Source organism: Trichomonascus vanleenenianus, assembly GCF_965637985.1.
Source record: "Trichomonascus vanleenenianus strain CLIB 3782 genome assembly, contig: TRVA0_002S, whole genome shotgun sequence".
NCBI lineage: Eukaryota > Fungi > Ascomycota > Dipodascomycetes > Dipodascales > Trichomonascaceae > Blastobotrys > Blastobotrys vanleenenianus.
Window position 1 is genome coordinate 441,688 of NW_027481885.1, and position 20,315 is coordinate 462,002.

At 49.4% G+C, this 20,315-nt stretch overlaps 8 protein-coding genes across 8 annotated transcripts; 5 read left to right on the forward strand and 3 right to left on the reverse strand.

Annotated features, from left to right (window-relative positions):
• Positions 1-340: 340 nt before the first annotated feature.
• Positions 341-1,744, forward strand: TRVA0_002S04654 (uncharacterized protein; the record flags this gene model as incomplete). The annotated part of the gene is made up of 1 exon (XM_076682339.1): positions 341-1,744. One exon carries the CDS (start codon positions 341-343, stop codon positions 1,742-1,744), a length of 1,404 nt encoding a protein of 467 aa, XP_076543585.1.
• Positions 1,745-2,613: 869 nt separating this feature from the next.
• SKP1 (SCF ubiquitin ligase subunit SKP1) lies at positions 2,614-3,238 on the forward strand (the record flags this gene model as incomplete). The annotated part of the gene is made up of 4 exons (XM_076682340.1): positions 2,614-2,656; positions 2,701-2,748; positions 2,799-2,836; positions 2,891-3,238. The coding sequence occupies 4 exons, from the start codon at positions 2,614-2,616 to the stop codon at positions 3,236-3,238; spliced, it is 477 nt and encodes a 158-aa protein (XP_076543586.1).
• Positions 3,239-4,854: 1,616 nt separating this feature from the next.
• Positions 4,855-7,356, forward strand: TRVA0_002S04698 (uncharacterized protein; the record flags this gene model as incomplete). The annotated part of the gene is made up of 1 exon (XM_076682341.1): positions 4,855-7,356. The coding sequence occupies one exon, from the start codon at positions 4,855-4,857 to the stop codon at positions 7,354-7,356; it is 2,502 nt and encodes an 833-aa protein (XP_076543587.1).
• Positions 7,357-7,476: 120 nt separating this feature from the next.
• Positions 7,477-8,931, reverse strand: TRVA0_002S04720 (F-box protein; the record flags this gene model as incomplete). Its single annotated transcript, XM_076682342.1, has 1 exon — positions 7,477-8,931. One exon carries the CDS (start codon positions 8,929-8,931, stop codon positions 7,477-7,479), a length of 1,455 nt encoding a protein of 484 aa, XP_076543588.1.
• A 553-nt stretch (positions 8,932-9,484) lies between these two features.
• YBT1 (ATP-dependent bile acid permease) lies at positions 9,485-14,000 on the forward strand (the record flags this gene model as incomplete). The annotated part of the gene is made up of 2 exons (XM_076682343.1): positions 9,485-9,543; positions 9,590-14,000. The coding sequence occupies 2 exons, from the start codon at positions 9,485-9,487 to the stop codon at positions 13,998-14,000; spliced, it is 4,470 nt and encodes a 1,489-aa protein (XP_076543589.1).
• A 530-nt stretch (positions 14,001-14,530) lies between these two features.
• On the reverse strand, positions 14,531-15,568 carry TRVA0_002S04764 (uncharacterized protein; the record flags this gene model as incomplete). Its single annotated transcript, XM_076682344.1, has 1 exon — positions 14,531-15,568. One exon carries the CDS (start codon positions 15,566-15,568, stop codon positions 14,531-14,533), a length of 1,038 nt encoding a protein of 345 aa, XP_076543590.1.
• Positions 15,569-17,027: 1,459 nt separating this feature from the next.
• Positions 17,028-18,065, forward strand: PUS4 (pseudouridine synthase PUS4; the record flags this gene model as incomplete). Its single annotated transcript, XM_076682345.1, has 1 exon — positions 17,028-18,065. One exon carries the CDS (start codon positions 17,028-17,030, stop codon positions 18,063-18,065), a length of 1,038 nt encoding a protein of 345 aa, XP_076543591.1.
• Positions 18,066-18,094: 29 nt separating this feature from the next.
• On the reverse strand, positions 18,095-19,732 carry MID1 (Mid1p; the record flags this gene model as incomplete). The annotated part of the gene is made up of 1 exon (XM_076682346.1): positions 18,095-19,732. The coding sequence occupies one exon, from the start codon at positions 19,730-19,732 to the stop codon at positions 18,095-18,097; it is 1,638 nt and encodes a 545-aa protein (XP_076543592.1).
• Positions 19,733-20,315: the final 583 nt, after the last annotated feature.

Below are 20,315 nucleotides of genomic sequence, written 5' to 3' on the forward strand. Positions count from 1 at the left end.
TTCGAAGCGGAACAAATCAAAGGGGGGGCATTCATGGGGCACTTCACTTGACATATACACGATAGATTCAATTACTTATTATTGAGTGGACTACTATCTCCGCGAAGCGGAGCCCCAGGGGGGTCTGGGGGGACCAGTCCCCCCAGTTGCTATTGTAAGTGTATTCGAGGGCCAGCCCTCGAGCTCCCGTAGCTGGGGGCCAGCCCCCAGACCCCCGCTTGTCACAACTCAGGGGTGTAAGCATATTTGAGCACGGAGATTGCAGTACAAACGTGCTGAAAACTGCTTACAGCGAACAACAAAATATTCCAGCGGCGATCAATTTTTCAAGACAACCCCCATGCCAAACGGCCTGTATCGAACGATCATGACGATAGGCGAGTCGCGATTCCAGGTTCTCAAGACCCACGCAGCGGCGCGGACAGGCCTGTACAGCTTCTCCAAGTCCACGATCCAGAGCATCGCCACTCCGGGCTTTGTAGCATCGACCTCTCGAGGCGTAGTCCCCCACCTGACGCCTGATAACGTCGCCCGCAGGAGCGGCGACATGGCCGGGTTCTTCGTGGCCGCCGAGGATTTCCTGGACAAGCTGCCAGACATCGGAAGCGTGCCTATCCTCCACCCAGAGTGCCCCGGAAGGAGCATGTTGAGCCTACCCGAAGACCGACCGCTCATTGTCGGACCACGTAGATCGTGCCCTGTTGAAGTGTCCCAGCCCAACAGCGACAAGACGGTGAGCGTATTCACCTCCGAGGGGTACAAGAAGATGCCGCTGACTGTCTATGGCGACTTTGTGGCCAAACTGTCGCCGGAAATCGTGCTCTCTCCTCCAGATATGCCAAACTTGTCGCCGGGCGGAACACCAGGGACCAACCGAACCCGGAAAATGGTCATTCGTAGCGAGAGGTGGCTTTTGGAAGCCCTGGAGAAGCATGGGCCCACTACCGATGTGTTTGCGCCTCTGCTTCCAGGAATCCCAAACTCGTCCCAGAACGATTACCTCTCCGAAGTAGCCAAGGTTAAGGATAGAATCAGTGGACTGACCTTCTGGCCGGCTGAGACTGGACGGTTGTCTGCCCGGCAGGTTGCTGGAAGGCCTGGGGTGGAGGCCGCCCGACCGAAGCAGGTCGACCCTGCCGAAACGCTTTTAGCGAGCCACGGGCTTGAATTGCTGCCTAAATACGTAGTGGTGGGTTGTGATACGCCACAGGAGATTCTAAACTACGTTTCACGGGGCTATGATCTGTTCCAGGGGGATTGTGCGACTAAATTTACCGACGCAGGCATTGCTCTGGACTTTACCTTCCCATCACCAGCTCTAGCTAGCGAGGATGCTGTTATGTTTGGACGCAACCTGTGGGACGAGGAATACTGTACCGATATGAGCACTTTAGGCAGCCGAGTGCCGAATGTTACGGGGACTACGAGCAGAGCATATGTTCATCATTTGCTTAAGGCGCGCGAGATGACGGCCTGGGTGGTGCTCCAGATGCACAATATTAACGTACTGAGCCAGTTCTTTGCGGGAGTTCGTGAGTCTATTGTCAATGGCACGTTCACGCAGGACTATGAAGCGTTTGTAAAGATGTATGGCACGACCGAGGACGTTCTCGCGTTCCGCGACGGACACAAGACCAAGTCGACGGGGCCCACCGCCCGTGGCTACGCCATTGGCTACAAGGAGCTAACCTCCCGGACCGGTGCTGGAGAGCGTCTCAACGACCCTCCCTTCCAGTGTCTTTAATCACTCGCCCGTACTAACCTATAGATACCATTTTAATAGACTAATTGTCCCCATATACCCTACCCCCAGACCCACAAGGGTACTGCTTCTCGGAGGATCTTCCTCAGAGGAAGTTAGGCCTGCTGGTTAAGTTCCCTGGGGGGCCAGCCCCCCAGACCCCCCGTAGCTCCGCTTCGCGGAGGGGCCTGTAGAGATAATGTACTGGGGGGGGGGGCTATATTGTCCTATAGCTACCATTTTATTATACTATACTGTTCAATCCCTCACGATAGATGTCATTTTACTCGGCTACATTGTCTCCTCTCTTATAGATGTTATTTTGAATACCACCGCACTGTACAATCGCTATGCCATGTTATAAGACTACACTATCTAATTCCTCGATTATACATGTCATTTGAATAGAATGCATTGTACAATCCCTCGCTTATAGATGTCATTTGAGTAGAATGTATTATACAATTCCTCGCTTATAGATGTCGTTTGAATAGAATATATTGTCCAATCCCTCGCTATAGATGCCATTTGAGTAGAATACATTGTCCAATCCCTTTTATAGAAGCCATTTTTAATAGTTCAGCCCCACACTCAATCAGTGCCCATTGTTTTATCACCAGGTACAAGTTTGGCCCGTTGCTGCACTGCACCAATCAACCAAAAGCTCAAAGTTACAATTCAGCAATCCACAATAAACCACAAAATAAGCCTATTTTCTAAATACACTATATATAACCCCTCAATCCGCATTCTGTCGGTTTCGACGCGTGCGTTAGATCGGGTGTTGCGCATTACACCCAAATCATTTATTTGTGGCACACACCCCTTCCCACTTGCTCTCCGTTAATCATACAACAAACAACAGCGCAAAAATGGTCAAGCTTAAGTCCTCTGATGGTGTCACCTTCGACGTTGGTATGTCTAGTGGGTGTGAAATTGCTGGGGCTAACGGGTGGTAGATAAGAAGGTGGCTATGAAGTCCGTTCTGCTCAAGAACATGATTGAGGGTGAGTTGTGTTGAAGTGTGGAGTGACCAAGGGCTAACTGGGGGACGTAGATACCGGTGACGATGACACTGAGATTCCAATTGGCAATGTATGCTTTTATTTGGTGGTGAGAAGGAGAGAGGCAGTTGCTAACATGGGGTAGGTCTCTTCAAACGTGTTGAAGAAGGTGCTGGAGTACTGTGAGTACCACAAGGACGACCCGGAGCCCAACGAGGAGGCGGCCGAGCGAAGCCGAAAGACTGCGGAGAACATCTCTGAGTGGGACACCAAGTACCTGTCTGTTGACCAGGAGATGCTGTTTGAGATCATTCTCACTGCGAACTACTTGGATATCAAGCCGCTGCTGGAGGCTGGCTGCAAGACTGTGGCCAACATGATCCGGGGCAAGTCGCCAGAGGAGATTCGAAAGACGTTCAACATTCAGAACGACTTTACTCCAGAGGAGGAGGCTCAGATTCGACGGGAGAACGAGTGGGCCGAGGACCGATAAATGTTATACGTTATGTTATACATTTTGCTCGTATATTTGCTATACTTTTTTTATTCAATTATTATATATATATTGGGATTTTATTGCTTTATTCTGCCTTGTTTGTTGTAAATGAGGGTCAGATCATCTGAGTTTTGAGGTCTTCACCCGAACTGACATTGTGAAGTATTGTGAGGCATTTGGTTCCCGCATTTGTCACTCAAGTAATAAAGCATTGATAGAATTGAAGCGGTTCATTCCTTTTGTAAGTAGTTTGTATTTCCTAATTATATTGAACCAGAAGTGCTAGTAAATAGAGTGCTGTTGTATGGAGCTCAAACTGCAACGCATAACCATTGGAGAAATGCTTATTCTTCAAGGGCCATTACTGTAGTTGCACTACGAGTAATCCAATTAAGTTGAAGAATGTCAGTTATAATAGCTCAGAGAACTGATTGCTTCGTTAAATATGCACCAAAATAGATGCCTTGATTGGTTTATTGGAAGGGAAATCCTAATCCGTAATGCTTCAACTCATTCATTAATACCGGTAATTGTAGTGCACTAAAAGATTTGATTGATCTAATGCCCATGCTATGCAAATGTGGGGATAAAACAGTGATAATAATCTTGTTCAAGTCCTTTAACTCGGATAACAACTAATCCAAGTATCCTGACGGTTCAAGTGCTGTAACTTGGATTCTCAATTCGAATAGTACCGGGTAAGCCTCTTCAAGTTCCTCCGCACCGACTGCCATACGGGGAATCATTAATGATTAAAACTGCTTCGAGCTTTAAATTTCTTTCGTTAAATCAACTCACAATTATACCATGCTGATATATGTCTGACTAATATATAGATGGCAATCACTATTCTTCTATATTGTCCCTCGGTACTCCCACCTTTCGTATGAACCCATCTACAATGTTCTCGCACACGAAAAGGAAGCTCGATGCTGGGGGAGATGATGACAATGCAAGAGGAAGACATTGCTTATGCCCAATTTCAATACGCTAATTAATAAGTCAGGTTCATTTATAATGAAATGAAAATATGTAAGGGCTAAGTCCGAAATCAGTAAAGTCCGGTCATCCGGAGTGTGCATATACCATGGTAGATAAACAACCACCATACTACGGACCTTTAATACACTTTTTGCACCATCAGTTAAGAAAAAAGTTAGAGCTCCGATTCATAAGTACCACTTTTATTTGGCCATCATATTTTCAATCGTCAATTACCTAATGTACCAGGCAGTTAATATATGAAATGCATGAGACCGTATTCCACGAGGTCACACGGCTGTTCATGCATATCGTTTAGAAATACGACAACATCAGTCTACCTTTCTAACTACGCAATACCAATTAAAATCCACTCTTAATTAACCTCAATTGACTCGCTTATCTCGCATATCTATAAATCCACTCCTTCCTTAATATGTCCAGGAAAATGGGCTGCCAAGTTCTGTAATGCCAAGGAGCTTAATTTAAGGGGGCTGTGGTTAGGGGGGAGGCTGTCGGGTCGGCGGTGCGGAGCAATTTCCCAGCGCATCACGGAAGGGCCCCCGACATCAACTGTCTTTCTTGATTGCGATAAGCAGAGAACCCCCCCTCCCTTTTAACGCGAAAAAACCATGGCAATCGACCGCTCGGCGTCGAGCACTGCGCTCGGAGTCACTCCGGCGGAGGATGAGGGCGGTCTGGCGACAACGCGGCAGCAACGGAGCAACACGGACTCCGGCAAGAGCCCTGCCTCGCACTTCCTGACGTCAATGCTATCGGTAGCCCAGAATGCCGCAAGCCAATTGACGGGGGTACCCAAGTTTGAACCACAATGGCAGGAGGAAAGGGTTGTCGCCACCAGCGATGACGACGAAGCCGTAGAAGCCGAAGAGGAGAAGCATTTCCCCAGCGTCAACGACGTCCGGATCGAGCCTATCCGGTCCGCGATTTCGACACTGGGCCAGGGAGAGCTTTCCCTGGAGGCTCTGGGGCTAAGCCCAGAGAAGGAGGCCCCTTCGGTGGTAAGCGAAGACGGGATTCAGCCAGGTGTGGTTGAATCCCCGCCGGCAGGGGACAGTAGACGTCGCACTATGACCGTGCCAGAACGCAGCGAATTCACACAGGGAGGCACCATGGCTGTGCCGGTAATGAGTCGGTCCAAAAGCCGTGCAAGCTCATTGATTAGTAGGCACCGAGCTCGACGACGGCGGTCGGATGAGTCTCCGCCGCACGAGCCGCACGCCTCCGCCGCACACCATGCGGCGGATCAAAGCAGAAATGGCCAGCCGCACATGGTGCGGCACAATACGGGCAGCGAGTCTCCACCAGATACAATTGACGAAAGCAGTGGCAATAATGGATCAGCACACGGTGGACGCGGCCACCGGCATTTGACAGGATTCGCATATGCCAACAAGAAGCGGAATAAGGATTTCCACCGGCTGTTCCGGTCGGTTACGCCGGATGACTACTTGCTAGACGACTTCAGCTGTGCTCTATCGAAAGATATCCTCATCCAAGGCAGACTTTATGTCAGCGAAAGGCATGTTTGCTTCAATTCGAACATTCTCGGGTGGGTGACGAACCTAGTGATTGGGTTTGACGAGATTGTCACGCTTGAAAAGAAAAACACGGCCGGGCTATTCCCCAATGGCATTGTAATCCAGACGCTGCACGCTCGGCATTCTTTTGCATCTTTCGTTGCGCGGGACTCGGCGCTGGAGTTCCTTACCAGTGTTTGGAAGCAGTCGTCGCCCCATCAGATGCGCCCGGCGCTCAATGCATCGGGAGAGGCTCTGGCTGAGGATGAGTCGGGTGAGTCTGACCAGGATTCGGCGGTTCTAGATGACGAATCGGGTTCTGAAGCAGAGTCTGACGAGTCGGGGTCGCTCGCTGGCGAGGATCAAGAGTCCGATGTTGATATGGAGTACGATGGAGAATCGCTAGGATCATTTGGTAGCAGCTCTGACGAGCTGGAATCATCAACAGAAGAGGAGAAAGAGGCAAGTCCTAAGATTGAAAACGAGAAACAAGCAATGGCAGATGAGGCTACACAAACAACCACAGGTGAGGGCGGCGAAGGCAAATGGCCTTTTGCTAACCTCGGACCAGCTACGCATGCACCTACTGACACTGGAACCAACCCAGAGAAGGACGGAGAGAAACCTCTGGCTACTGAAATCATCCCTGCTCCGCTCGGCGTTGTTGTAAACATTCTGTTTGGTTCCGACACCTCGTGGATGAAGCGGTTTTTCACGGAGACCCAGAACAACATTGACCTTAACGACTTCCCGGCGTTTTCCAAGAACGATGAGGGTAAGAAGGCGCGGAACTACCAATATGTCAAGCCGCTAAACGGCCCAGTAGGCCCAAAACAGACAAGGTGCATATGCACTGATACAATTGAAACATGGAAACTAGACGAGAAAGCCATTATCGTAACGTCGACGTCCACTCCTGATGTTCCCTCGGGATCGTCGTTTGTAACCAAGACGCGATACGCCCTGTGCTGGGCTCCTAACAACCAGACCAAGCTAATTCTGTCGTACTGGATGGACTGGTCGGGCAAGAGCTGGCTCAAGGGCGCCATTGAACGCGGCACGCAGGATGGCCAGATGCAGTTTGCAAAGGAGCTTGTGGCAGAACTCAACTCGACTCTATCTGCGGCTGGTGGCAAAGCAGTGCGTAAGCCGTCGAAGAAACCAGCCAAGGCAAAGAAACCGAAAAAGAAGAAGAGGGCTGCAGTGTCGGCGCCATCGCCCGTGGCCGCCCAGGGTCTGCTCGACTGGGTCAAGTCGACCCTCAATGCGTGCTATATCCCAGGCGTGCCGATTCCGCTGTGGTCTATAATGACCCTGGGATTGGTTGTATATTACGTATTAGTGTCGAGGGGACAGCGGGGTAGGGCGGTGCCTTCACCAAGCTACTCCCAGCAGGATTACGACCGGCTTTCGCAGATGATGATGGAGGAGGAGTACGAGGTATGGAAGTGGATCGAGAATCGTGTTCTTGCTGTTGATGAGCGCCACAAAGAAGAGGACATTGCCAAAGCATATGGTCGACAGGAACTCGAGGAGTCTATCCGAATTACTGAAGACCGCCTTAACTTATTAAAACAGAAGTTAGACTACTAATCTTTATGGTCTTTTATCTAAGAGCAACAATATTATGCATATCTTTTTTTTTTCAGCTTTTCTTCTAGCTGCTATCGTTGACTTTTTTTGAGGAGCAAAGACTTTTATGATGAGGAAGATTTATGTCTTGCAAGCGTTATTGTTGGAGGCTGAGGAATAGGATATCCTACGAGCATTATTGCTGGAACACCTGAGGAGTATAGACTTGATGTCACGCACTAGAGCGTCAAAAGTGGTTGGATTTTCGTTGATGGGCCTGGTGAGAGTAATACGAGCAGTCGGAACATGGCATTGTACAGTAGCATTGGAGAATGGGATCGTAATGCGCAGGAGATTGGGGTTATGCGTGACTAGCCCCTTGATCACATTCAACAGGTACTCGTCTATACCTATGGCCATGTTCAATCGGCTGATGTTAAGTTCAAATTCATCGCATGAAACCTCCAAGTCGCAAAGCTTAGCAAGACTCGATTTGGCACGGACATAGCCCGGGTCGGGGTTGTTACGAACGAGCCTATAATTGTCGGGGTCAATTATCAACGTAGCTTTATCTCGTGCAAAGCTGATGAGCCTCGACAACAGAGAAATTTCTTTGAAAGACCCTAGACTGACTTCAAGATACCGGGGGCTTAGGGTCGACACTACAGCAACCGCTTCTTCTAACTGGCCAGAGGTCGATTTTAATGCAAGATTCAGAGTCTCGAGTTTTGGGCACGTAAATTGGGGTAGTATGGGCCCGTCGCATGCTACGCGCAGGCAATTTGGTGCCGTAATCGCGACTTGGTGGTCGCTCTTCACTTCGAGCGTTCGCAGCGATTCGGGAAGAACGACGTTTGGTACACTCTCTGGGTCCTCCCGCGAGTCCATCATTACAATTGAGAAATGAACCAAATTTGGCGCTCGCGATACCCATCCCTGGACCAGTTTCCAGCTCGATTGGTAGATGCGGATATTGCAGCGAGTCGTATATTCGGCGATAGCATGTAAAGCGGTCGACAAGGATGAGTCGCCGTAAATCCTAAGCCTGAACTCTTTGTCGAGCTTCATTTCTGCCAGCTGCTTGGAGACCCGCGTCAGTTTCTTCATGTCCTCCAGGCTCCGTGTGAACCATTCGCCGTGGTTAAGTTCAATAATTATTTTCGCCTGGAGCCCTTTCTCTAGACACTTGATAAGCCTAGGCAGCCGGTCATCGTCATCAATGTAGAATGCCCCGTATTCAAAAGAAAGGACAAACTGGTCAGGATTGAGTCGAAACATGGGGGTGAGTTCAAAAACGACGTTTCGAGCCCACACCCTCTTGGAGAGATTCAGCGATACAGTCCGAATCCACTCATGTTTCTGGAGAAGCGAATTGTACCCGCGATCAAATTCCTTAACAACTCTGATAGGTGCCCCACCAACTGCTAGCCTGATCTCTGTTGGTTCGTGATCGGACATGTGCACTGATGCCCTTAGGGTAGCCTCCGCGACAGAGTTAAACCGGGCACACACTAAGAGACATGACAGGATGGTCACATCAAGGTAACCGAATATGATACGCCATATTTCTGGCGGTACTTTCAATGAATAATCCATTCACGGGCCATAGTCCATTATCGTGGTGGAAAACGTTAGGTCCGCTCCCACCCCCGTCTCCTCTATACTCTCCCCCTCCCCAAGAGCCTACGTAATACGGTCCTAAAAGGGGTGATGGTAAGAATTAACGGCCAAGGCGGAACGATCATCGAATTGCATAGAAAAGGAAGATTACCATAACACAGTATCAGTGAGAATTATCTGCTGTAACTTTTCTCTCTTAGTCCATTAAAGAGCCAATCTGGCCCATTAAAAAGCCAATTTGAACCAAGAATATCAACGAGCTCATCCCCTAATATTGCAATTGCAAAACAGCACTGTTGTATAACTTATTATTCAACCAATAGACGACCCGCCAATAAAAACCAGTACAGTGGGGTGCCTGTGCCATGCATATCCGGCTACGCGCATGCAGAGTAACAAGCGGCTCCATGACGATCAGTGAGTCAAGCTGCATCACCAACTTTTAAGACAATAGGCACGGCTCTAAATTTCATTATTCATTATTATTGTCGGTCGATGAGCATTTGGAAGTTGACAAGTTAACTTTTCGATGTGGTGCGAAGGACCCATATGGATAGACGAAGATCTGGCGAAATGCTATCTTCACACGTGAGTAAATAGCTAGTAAAAAGTTCGAGCTAACAACGGTTTTAAGATATTTCCAAGTAGTCCCGATAGTGGTGATTTTGGCGGTTTCGATCGCTGTCGTAGCAGTGAGTCTCTTGCTTTCCAAGAAGAAGGAAGACTTGACCGAAGAGTTCTCTGATGGCGAGGAAGAGATTGCGATTGTTCCTCGGTCAACCCGTGACCGGTTACTGTTGGCTGCTGAAGCAGCTGGCGCTGCGTTCATCGCCTTCCTGGCCGTTTTGGCGAATGTCCAAACCTCAATATCTTGGGAATGGCGTGAAGATAGCGCTGTCAATGGTATAAGCGTACTTACTGCATTGTGGGTCTACAATTTTATTCTGGTAGCCGTGAGATGGGTTTTCCCCAACCTCAATGAACGCCTCGGTCTGTGGTACCATTCGACTGTGATATACAGCTTCATGGCTCTCTTCCACACGGCCTATATCTGGTCTGCTATTAACCATCCATATTCGAATGCGTCGCGAAACTTTTACATTGCCTCGACTGCTACAGTTTGGGTACTGGCTATGCTTACTTGGCTCTCTAAGTCCAAAAGCAGGAGGTATATCCGGGAATATAGAACTCGTGGGGTGGAAAAACCGTTCCCAGTAGACTCAAGCAGTTTGGTGTCGAAATTCCTGTTTCTGTGGGTCAACCCCATGGTAAGGGCTGGATCCGAAAAGACGTTGACAATTGACGACGTATGGGACATTGCGGAAGAGGACCATGCTCTCCATATTGTGCAAGGCGCGAAGAAGAAAATCACGACGCGCCGTGCCCTGCTGGGTGCTATTTTCCGAGTTGTGCGGCCATATTTCCTGTGGCTCACTCTATTTGCAACCCTACGAGCATCCTTTGTGTACGCTCCACCGCTGTTTATCAACCGCATTCTTAAGTACATTGAGCAAAGTTACGACCACGAGCAACTCACCACTGGTAGTGGCAAGACCGCCTGGTTATATGTGCTTGGTATTTTAGTATTCTCCATTGCGTCAAACTTGGCCAACTGTCAAGCGCTTTACCTGGGTCTGCGAATTACTGTCAACGCTCGGTCTATGTTGATTAGCATGATCTACGAAAAAGCGTTGCGAAGGAAGGCCGTTTTGGTAAAAGAAGAAGCATCGGGTGCCATTGATGGCGAGGAAAATAATAGAACTGATGACGAACACGAGGACGAGAATTCTGTTGGATCAATCATTAACTTGATGTCAGTAGACAGCTATAAGCTGGCTGATTTTTTCATTATCCTCCATCTCATTGTGACAAACTTTCTGGAGGCTCTCTTTGCCCTTGGCGCATTGTACTTTATTTTGGGCAAAAGCGCATTCGCTGGAACACTGGCAATGGTCTTTTTTATGCCTTTGAACTACTGGTTCTCCAGCAAGTACGCCCGCTTGCAAGGCGAGATCATGAAAGTCAGCGACAAGCGCGTCCACAAGACCAACGAACTTCTCTCGGCCATTAAGATGCTCAAATACTTTGGCTGGGAGAACCAATTGGCTGACGGAGTCAGAAAAGAGAGAACCAAAGAGGTCGAGCTCCTCTACCGGCAGATTTTCCACTTCGGGTGTGGCGTAGTAATCTGGGTGTCTACGATTGTCGTCGTTTCTGCGGCAACGTTTGCAAGCTACTCTTTCCTTGAAGGCAAAACCCTAACAAGTCCAGTGGCATTCACTGCGCTTGCGCTTTTCGACCTCCTCCAGCGTCCTCTTGATTCCATGGCTGAGATGTTGACCGACACTCTAGAGGCCAAAGTCTCTGCCGATCGAATTTCTGCCTTCCTCAACCAACCTGACACTAAGAAGTTTGATAACCCAATTGCTAGTTCTGCGAAGCAAGTCGCATTCGAGAATGCTACTTTAGCGTGGAGTGGTGGTCACAAGAGCTTCAAGCTGAGCAATATCTCAGTCGAATTCCCGCAAGGCAAGCTCTCAGTGGTTATCGGACCTACGGGAAGCGGTAAGTCTTCTCTTTTGCTTGCTTTGCTAGGCGAGATGGATCTGGAGAGTGGGTCTTATTGCCTTCCCGGAGGACAAGTCGACCGAACTGTTGCTGCATTGGATCTACGTACTGGTCTTGGCGAGACTGTGGCCTATTGCTCTCAGCAAGCCTGGCTCATTAATGGCTCTATTCGGGAAAACATTCTTTTCATGAGCAGCTACGATCAGGAGAGGTACCATCACGTCCTCTATGCCTGTTGCCTCATACCCGATCTCGATATTTTTGAAAAAGGAGACAGTACGCTGGTCGGTGAAAAGGGGATCATCTTGTCGGGTGGTCAGAAGCAGAGAATATCACTGGCCCGGGCTATGTATTCGCGGTCCAAGGTCTTGTTGCTTGATGACTGTCTGAGTGCAGTGGATGCCGGAACTGGCTCCCATATCTACGATAATTGTCTCACTGGGGAATTGACCAAGAACCGAACTGTCATACTTGTCTCCCATAACAAGGCCCTTGCTACTAGTAAGGCTGACTATGTCGTGGCGATGAAGGCGGGTAAGGTAGAGGCACAGGGGTCCCCCCAGGATGTGGTTGTCGGTCACCATCTAAGCACCTGCAGCAGCTCCACCAGTGTCAATGGTGGCACTGATAGCGACAGCGATGACACTACAGTTCAGCCTTCCGAATTCAAGCCACCCAAAGCAGTTGCAGTCTCGGATGAAGAGGCAGAGGAGCTCCACAGCACAGGTAAAGTATCCCGAGAGGTGTACCTTCGCTACTTCTCACTTATGTACTCGAAGAAGATGTGGGCTGTAGTTGCGGCAAGTTTTGTCATTGAGCACTTCTTCCGCAATTACCAGAACATCTGGCTTAGAACGTGGACGGTGTTTGGCCAGTTCAGTTCGCATTCAACCCTATACTACCTGCTAATCTACTTCTCAATTGGTACCGGCGGCTTCGTGACCTCTTATGTCGAAGTTGTTTTGGCCATGAGCGCTGGTATCCACGCAACAAAAAAGCTGTTCGATCAGCTACTTGATACGGTGATTTCTGCCAAGGCGAGATTCTACGACACTACTCCGATTGGCCAGATCATGAACCGGTTCTCCAAGGACATCGAGACGCTCGACCAGGACATGCCCATGGAGCAGGAAGGTGTCTACCATTTCACGATCAGTGCGCTGATCTCTGTCGGGTTTGTGGCATTTGTGTCTCCACAGTTCCTCATCGTGGCCGCAGCAATGGCCCTGATCTACGGCCACTATCTCAAGGTCTATCTTGCGGCTACACGAGAGTTGAAGCGAATTGATTCTATGACGCGAAGTCCTATTTTCCAGCACTTTGGCGAAACTCTCACCGGCATTGTCACTATCCGGGCCTACGGAGCGAGTAACGAATTCCTGAACGGGAACCACAAGAGGTTGGACACTAATCAGCGCCCTTACTTTTACCGCAATTCAGTCAACCATTGGCTTCAGTGTCACACAGGCTTGGTTAACAGTTCGGTTGCAGTTGGCGCAGCGTTCCTCGTGGTCATGAAGGCAGGATCCATCGACGCTGGTCTCGCCGGATTGTCGCTGACGTATGCCCTGAACTTCAGCGAGCAGATAATGTTGGCGATTCGAATCTACGGAGACTTTGAAATCCAAATGAACAGTGTCGAGCGGGTCATGGAGTACCTTGACCATATCCCTCAGGAAGAGCTTAGCGGTGGTAACCCGTTGCCGTCGCCCCACTGGCCAGACCACGGGAGGATCGAGTTCAAGGAGTTGTGCTTGCGGTATGCTGATGATACGCCGCTAGTCCTGAAGCAGGTTAGCTGTACCATCAACCCCGGAGAAAAGGTGGGTGTAGTCGGTCGAACCGGAGCAGGCAAATCGACTCTCATTTCGGCTCTGTTCCGGTTCCTAGTTCCGGTCAGTGGCTCGATTGAGATAGACGGAGTGGATATCGCGACCCTCAACCTGCTAGAACTACGACGGGCACTGGCCATTATCCCGCAGGATCCCACGTTGTTTACGGGCACGCTGCAGTCCAATCTGGACCCGTTCAACTCGTACAATGCTGAGGAGCTCGGTGAAGCTCTTCAAAAGGTCCACTTCTGGGAAACTGTACACCACGGTGACCGGTCGTTGTCTTATGCTATCTCTGAAGGGGGATCCAATCTGTCACAGGGGCAACGGCAGTTGGTCTGCCTTGCGCGAGCCTTCCTGAAAGGGCCCAAGGTTTTGCTGTTGGACGAGGCTACTGCTTCGATTGACCATGAAACGGATGCCAAGATTCAGCAATCATTGCGGGAGGAGGATCCTACTACGACGACAATTGTCATTGCGCACCGACTGGCTACTGTCATTGATTTCGACAAGGTATTGGTGCTCCAGGAGGGCAGGGTCGCTGAATATGGCCGCCCAGCAGACCTTATCCAGTCTGGGGGTCTTTTCGACTCCATGTGCCGAGCTACTGGCGAATATGAAAAGTTGGTCTCCCTTACCCTGTGACCAGCAGAGCAATATACAATTGTGGATCTTTTATTGTAATTCCACTTCGTCAATTCATAAACGGGTACTCAATTGCAAAATATATATCACTTTTTTTCGTCATTCAAATCGGAATGATACTTTACAACTGGGGAGAATGAGATACATAGTCGAGGGCCAGCCCTCGAGCTCCCGTAGTTGGGGGCTCTGCCCCCAAACCCCCGTCACAATTAACCACCTCTCCGCGGAGCGGAGCTCAGGGGGGTTTGGGGGGCTAGCCCCCCAATTGCACTGGGTATGGGTGTTTTCGTAATGAGCGGTCCCAACAAGATTAGTTACAGCTCGCAACAGCGTAGAAAAACTTTGTTACGGCTTGTCCCCGAAGCGTTACCGGTATCTTTCAAGTACTGTTGACATGTAGACTAGCTCAACGTGGTATCGTTAAAAATGGATAATAATAAAAGAAATAAATAATAAATTGCACAGTGTAATCGGACTTCGTATATCGTTACAAATAAATAAAATAATAAATATGGTACAGTGGGGACGGCTTACGACGACGGATGAGAGAGGTGGACGATTTGTTTCTCCAAAATCTCGCTATCCCGGGCCTGGCTGTGGACTGAGCTACTGGAAAAGTCCGGATTGATAGTGAGCAGAACCTCTGTGCTGATAACCCTGCGGACAGTCTCGTCCAGAGATTTGAGAATGTCTTCAATCTCGTTGAGCTCGAGGAATTGCAGGTTGCGGCCTCTCAGTTGATATGATACTGTGTAGAAAAAGATGACGAGAGCGTCCATAAAGCTCATGAAGCTCTGGAAGGGGTCCGGTAGGAAACACAGCTCGGTCTCCTCTTCCCGGGGCATCTTGAGAGACGCCAGAATAGCCAATGCTTGCTGGCTCTTGGCCAGAGTGCTTGGAAGCTTCGTCTTGGCCGCAATCATGCCGTTTGGGGGCGGAATAGTGGGTTTGTAAGCGGAGACCGATTCATCCACCTGCGACAAGCCGCTTGAATTGGTGTTCTGTAGCGAAGGAGGCGACACCGTAGAGGCATTCGAAGTAGTCCTGGCCAGCGTGAAGCGTCTCGACGATTTGAGTTTCGAGAGCCCGGAATTCAGATTAGGATGGTTCACCGCCGAACTGAGCGAGGCCGAAGAGCTGGAATGCTTAATTTCGGACCCGCTAGCCACTGTTGCCTGGTTCTCGACAGGAATGAAAGTCTTCTTACTGTCGTAGTGATCGTAGGCTGCCAATACAGTGAGAACTGCAGCGACATACTCCTTCAAATCTGGCAAGGGCTTCTCCGTGACGGAGGCCATGGCCACCCCCATGGAGAAATAGGACCGAGCTCCGCGCCTTGGTATGTACAATTGCTGCCACTGATGCGGCGTTATGGTGGTGGAGGTATCCAGCCAGGGCCTACGTCCCATGTGGGTATCCTTGAAGTAGAGCAGTACCGACAAACGGTCTTCAATAAGCTTGAGGCACTTTCCTTTGGAGAATGAAGTCAAGGTCGTACCGGTCTTGGGCCGATCTCGATCCATCAGGAACCCTGGCGAAAGGAGAGGATTCAGTCCTGCCGCATACATTACGATATTGGTACAGATATAGGATTAACAAGAGGGCTTATGAAGGAATCAATAAGCCGATTAACAAGCTTATGATTAACAGGAGAGCTTTACAAAGGGACTCGATTAATAGAAGGGTTTATAATAACCCTGCAAAGGTATCGCAGTTCGCACTGGTTTAAGCGAAGTGGCATTCGGCTGAAATATATTGGTCCTTGCTGCTTCAGCCCACTCAAGGTGGAGCAGCCCAGCCGGCGGGTCTCTGTGCTCTCGAGTGCAGGCTCCCCCGCGTATTTTTCGGCACCCCGCCTGCAAAGTGCGGGGGAAAAAAAGCGATCGGGTGCCTCACGGATTGAATTGTCGCGTGAGCCGCAATGCCGCGCGGTTGGGACTTTTCGAAGTCGCCCGCCGACTTCAACCCCTATTGGTATTTGTCGTGAATGGTGAATGGTGAAAGAATGGCGGAGGCAGAGATATGGCATAGACTTAGCAGGCCCACTCAGAATAGCCGCGAGTGTTTTGTTCAAATGGAATATAGAACACTTTTTTGACCCCTATGTCTGAGCTGTATACATATGTAAATGCAATGCCACTACGTATGCACGGCGGTTGAGAGCCTCAAATCAAAAGTTGATCGACGTAGTCTTGCATAGAGTATATTGTGTAATGTGGCCCTACAGTGCTACAGTACAGTACATTACCAAGTACGATGGGCCTAGACGCAGAGAAACTGCAGCGAGTGTTCTCCTCTCCTGTGCGATATATATTCAATGCAATGTATTAAGTACTGTAAAGCACTCCCCCTTTTCTGTCCTCATCCCTTTTTTTTTTCCCCAGCCCACGTAATTCGCGTATTGTACGGGGCTTGGACGGTAGTACGGTCGCAGATAAGCGATGAGGATCATGCTGTCTGCGAGAAACTAAACTCCGAATAAAAGTCCGAGTTGTAACATTCATCTGTAACCTCTTGTTGTTTCTCATGTGCCGTTTTCATGCCGTTGTACCTGCCACTATCTCTACTGCTGTACTACCTGTAGCCAATATCATGTTACTCTAAACTCCATACAGTTATGATTTGAAATTACCTGTACAAACAGGCCTTTCCACGTTAAGAGAGAAAGAAAGAAAGAAAGAGGGTGTGTCAGATATAAACCAAATATGCTTCAATTAACAATATACAACGAATGGAGCTCTATATACGCTCGTCTAGTAGCCCTCAAAGGGCAGGAAAAGGAGAAAGGGGATTATGTAAATTGGACCCTTAAAAATTGCCTGCATACCAAACCCACATTTCAGCCAGTCAAAGACGTATTCCCCTCAGCAATGATTCACCATCATGTAAGAAGATCGTACAAACTTCGTAGAGCCAGAGGGACGTACGCGCGGCAGAGAGGTCTCAGATTGAAATATTTCCGGGCCCGGGAGAAAATTTCACTTTCCGCTGATAATGACAAGCCGGATCCTTAACCGATCAAGCACCATGTCGAAGCAGCTCATGAATGGCGTGTTCGCCGTAAACAAGCCCAGCGGGCCATCGTCGGGAGACGTGGTGTCTGATTTGAAGCACTACTTCTCCAAAAGCCCTGTGTTCAAAGGCGACATTGACGCACTCAAGAAGGCGACTACTGCCCGAAAGAGTAAAAAGATCAAATACATCAAGATCGGCCACGGCGGCACGCTGGACCCTCTTGCATCCGGCGTGCTTGTAATTGGCATTGGCTCTGGCACAAAGCAGCTCACCAGCTACCTGGGCCAATGCAAGAAGACTTACGTAGCTGAAGCGCTGTTCGGGTGGTCCACGACGACCTACGACTCCCAGGGCAAGCGGCTAAAGCAAGGCCCAATTGACCATCTCACGGATGAGGCTGTCAAAGCTGCCATTGGCAAGTTTAGGGGTACTATCGAGCAGACTCCGCCCGTGTTCTCGGCGCTCAAAATGAACGGAAAACCGCTCTACGAGTACGCGAGATCAGGCGAGGCGCTTCCAAAGGAGATCCAACCGCGGGAGGTGCAAATTGATGAGCTGGAGATCGTCGGAAGTGGTCTCCAGTGGGATCATAGCTACGAGGCGCCAGCTGAGGAGGCCGACGATAAGGAGAAGGAATATTCTAACATTCTCAATAAGCTTGGCAAGGAAGAAAACTCTGCCCCAAAGGTGCCAGAAAGTGTCGAATGGACGGAGCCAAAGCCGCCAGTGCTCAAAATTCGATTCACAGTGTCTTCCGGGACTTATATTCGGTCGCTGATCCACGATATCGGTCTCGCTCTGGGCACAACTGCCCATATGGTTTCATTGGTGCGAGAGCGCCAGGCCGACTGGGTCCTGGGTGACAACGTGTTTGAAGTTGATGATTTTCTGAAGAGAGATTCCGACCAATGGGAGCCTGAGCTGCGACAGGTGCTTGTCAACGGCCCTAAAACCACCATTGCCAAGATCAGGGTTAGCGAGGAAAAAGCTGGCGAGGAAAAAATGGCTGAGGAGAAAAGTGAAGAAAAAGTTGACTCCACCAACCAATAATAAATAAAGCAAACAACGGTGGAGAATAATCACATCAAGAGAGCGACCAAGGCAGCCAGAACCACCCAGAAGAAACCAATCGTCAGCCTCGACGAACCATTCAAGAAATAAACCGCCCCCGGGTAAGAACAGCTGACATAACCATTGTCGGAATAGAATCCATACGAACTTTCCAATCCCTGTCCCTTCTTCGGACATTGGAACCCGAAACTGGGGGCGCAATCCTGCACAATGCCATAGCACAGATCTGCACAGGGCAGGATCTCCTTGTACGGCCCCGGGCGAATGAAATGATTAATCATAGGGTTTCGTGAAGTGCCTGCCGGGCGAGGGAACAGGAACGACTGGTCCAACGTCCAGTCCGTGCATCGCGGGATCGTCACAGCACATAGCCATTGTTTGTAAGAGTTAGCGCAGTCGTCGCAGTCGCGCACCATTGAGTATCTGGTGTCAGCCGACGCATTGCAGGCTACGTTTTCCAGAGAATAAGTGAAGTTTCTGTACAGGTTTCGGGCCATTTTATCGTAGATTCTGGCCAATGCAGGCGCGGTGAACGCACTGGCGTTACCCGGAACAGCATACGCGAGCTCCGAGCAGAAATCAAGGTCAAAGATGACCTGGCAGTTCGTTTCAGACTTGCTGGCAAAGTAAACAGGCTGATAAACCACTCCGCCTTGCATGTTGATGTTCGGCTGGGTCAGGTAGGACACGTAGGAAGTAGACCTGTTGAGGCCGCGCATGTAGAATTGACCCTTGAGGCGATTCCCGTAACCCCGTCTCGTCTCGCCTGGTTGGGTGTTATTCGTATTGATTAACGCGGGCCCAGTAGACACGGCACAGTACGAAGCACCCAGTCGAATAGACGGCATTCGCATGAAAGTATCCTGCGGGGCGCTGAACTTGAATGGATACGCGTAGATGTCGTATTCCGACACATTGCCCATCTGGCCCTCGGCATTCGGGGTGAAATTGCCCGTCACAAACAGGGCATTGGCGAAGTCTGTGTCTACGAGATACAAATTCGGGCCCATGCCGACTCCGTGGACGGGCGCGACCGTGGACATGCCAATTTCATAGGTCCATTGGCCGTTATTTTTTACTGGCGTCGAAATTTCAGCAACAGCTGAAGATGAACTGACATTGTACAATGTCACGTTTGCAAAGCCCATAAAGGTGTTCATGCCGTACATGGTCCCCGTGCTATTAATGCCAGCGAATATCGACAATGGCTGTTCAGGTGCCTGTAGGCTGCCCACAGGCGGCTCCTGACACACATTCAAAGTCACGAACACGTCCAGGTTACCGCTAGCAGTAATATTTGTGAGCTCATAGCGATGGGTCTGGCCAGACTTGATGGTATACCGCACGGGAGCATCTTGCTTGATAGGCGTCGCCGTAGCGCTAGGAGCTTTACCCTCAACGCGTGTTGGCTTCTCCCAGTAGGTGTTGGTAGTTTCACTGCTTACAGGCTGGACAGAGGTAGGCTGGACCGCTTTGGCCTTCTTCTCTTCAATCACCTGGCCCTGGATTGCCAGGGATCGAACGTCCAATGCCCGTAAGAAATCCCGCCCAGCACGGTAGAATATGCTCTTACGGCTCTCGTCGGACTGTAAGGCCAGAACATTGAATGCTACCAGCAATATCGCCCATATAACCCGGAACTTCATCGCTTAACCGCTATCGAAGAAGTCTGGCACTGCCCATGGGCCGTAATTTTTTGGTTCCGTCGGAGCTCCGGCAGATTCCGCCGTTACAGAGTTTTGTAACAGTTTGTTACAGGAAATTGCCTTATTGCAAAGCCTTGTTACGGAATTTCCTTAATCTTTGGAGAATATTTGTAAGAGGGGCAAAAACTTCGTTACCAGCCGAAACGTATGAAATACCGGCATATCAACGTTTCAATTCACGAAAAATTCGTTCAGTCCATTCATCAAAAAATTATTCGGCCTATTCAATTGGATAAATTCCATTCTATCCATTTAATCGAAGATCAAAGTTCATTAATATTTGAAGAATCATCAGCATTGGTATGTCAAGGTTGTTTTACCAGACATGTAGACGTATGCAGTAATCCACGACCAATTCACTGCTTCCTTGAGATTAATCATTCCGTCCATTCAATTTGACGAAATTCTATATTTAATTTGATGATCAAAGTTCATTAAATGAGAAAAACCGTTAGCAGTGGTATATCAAGGCTGTTTCCCAGACAATATAGACGTATGTACAGTAGTAACCCAATACTGGCTT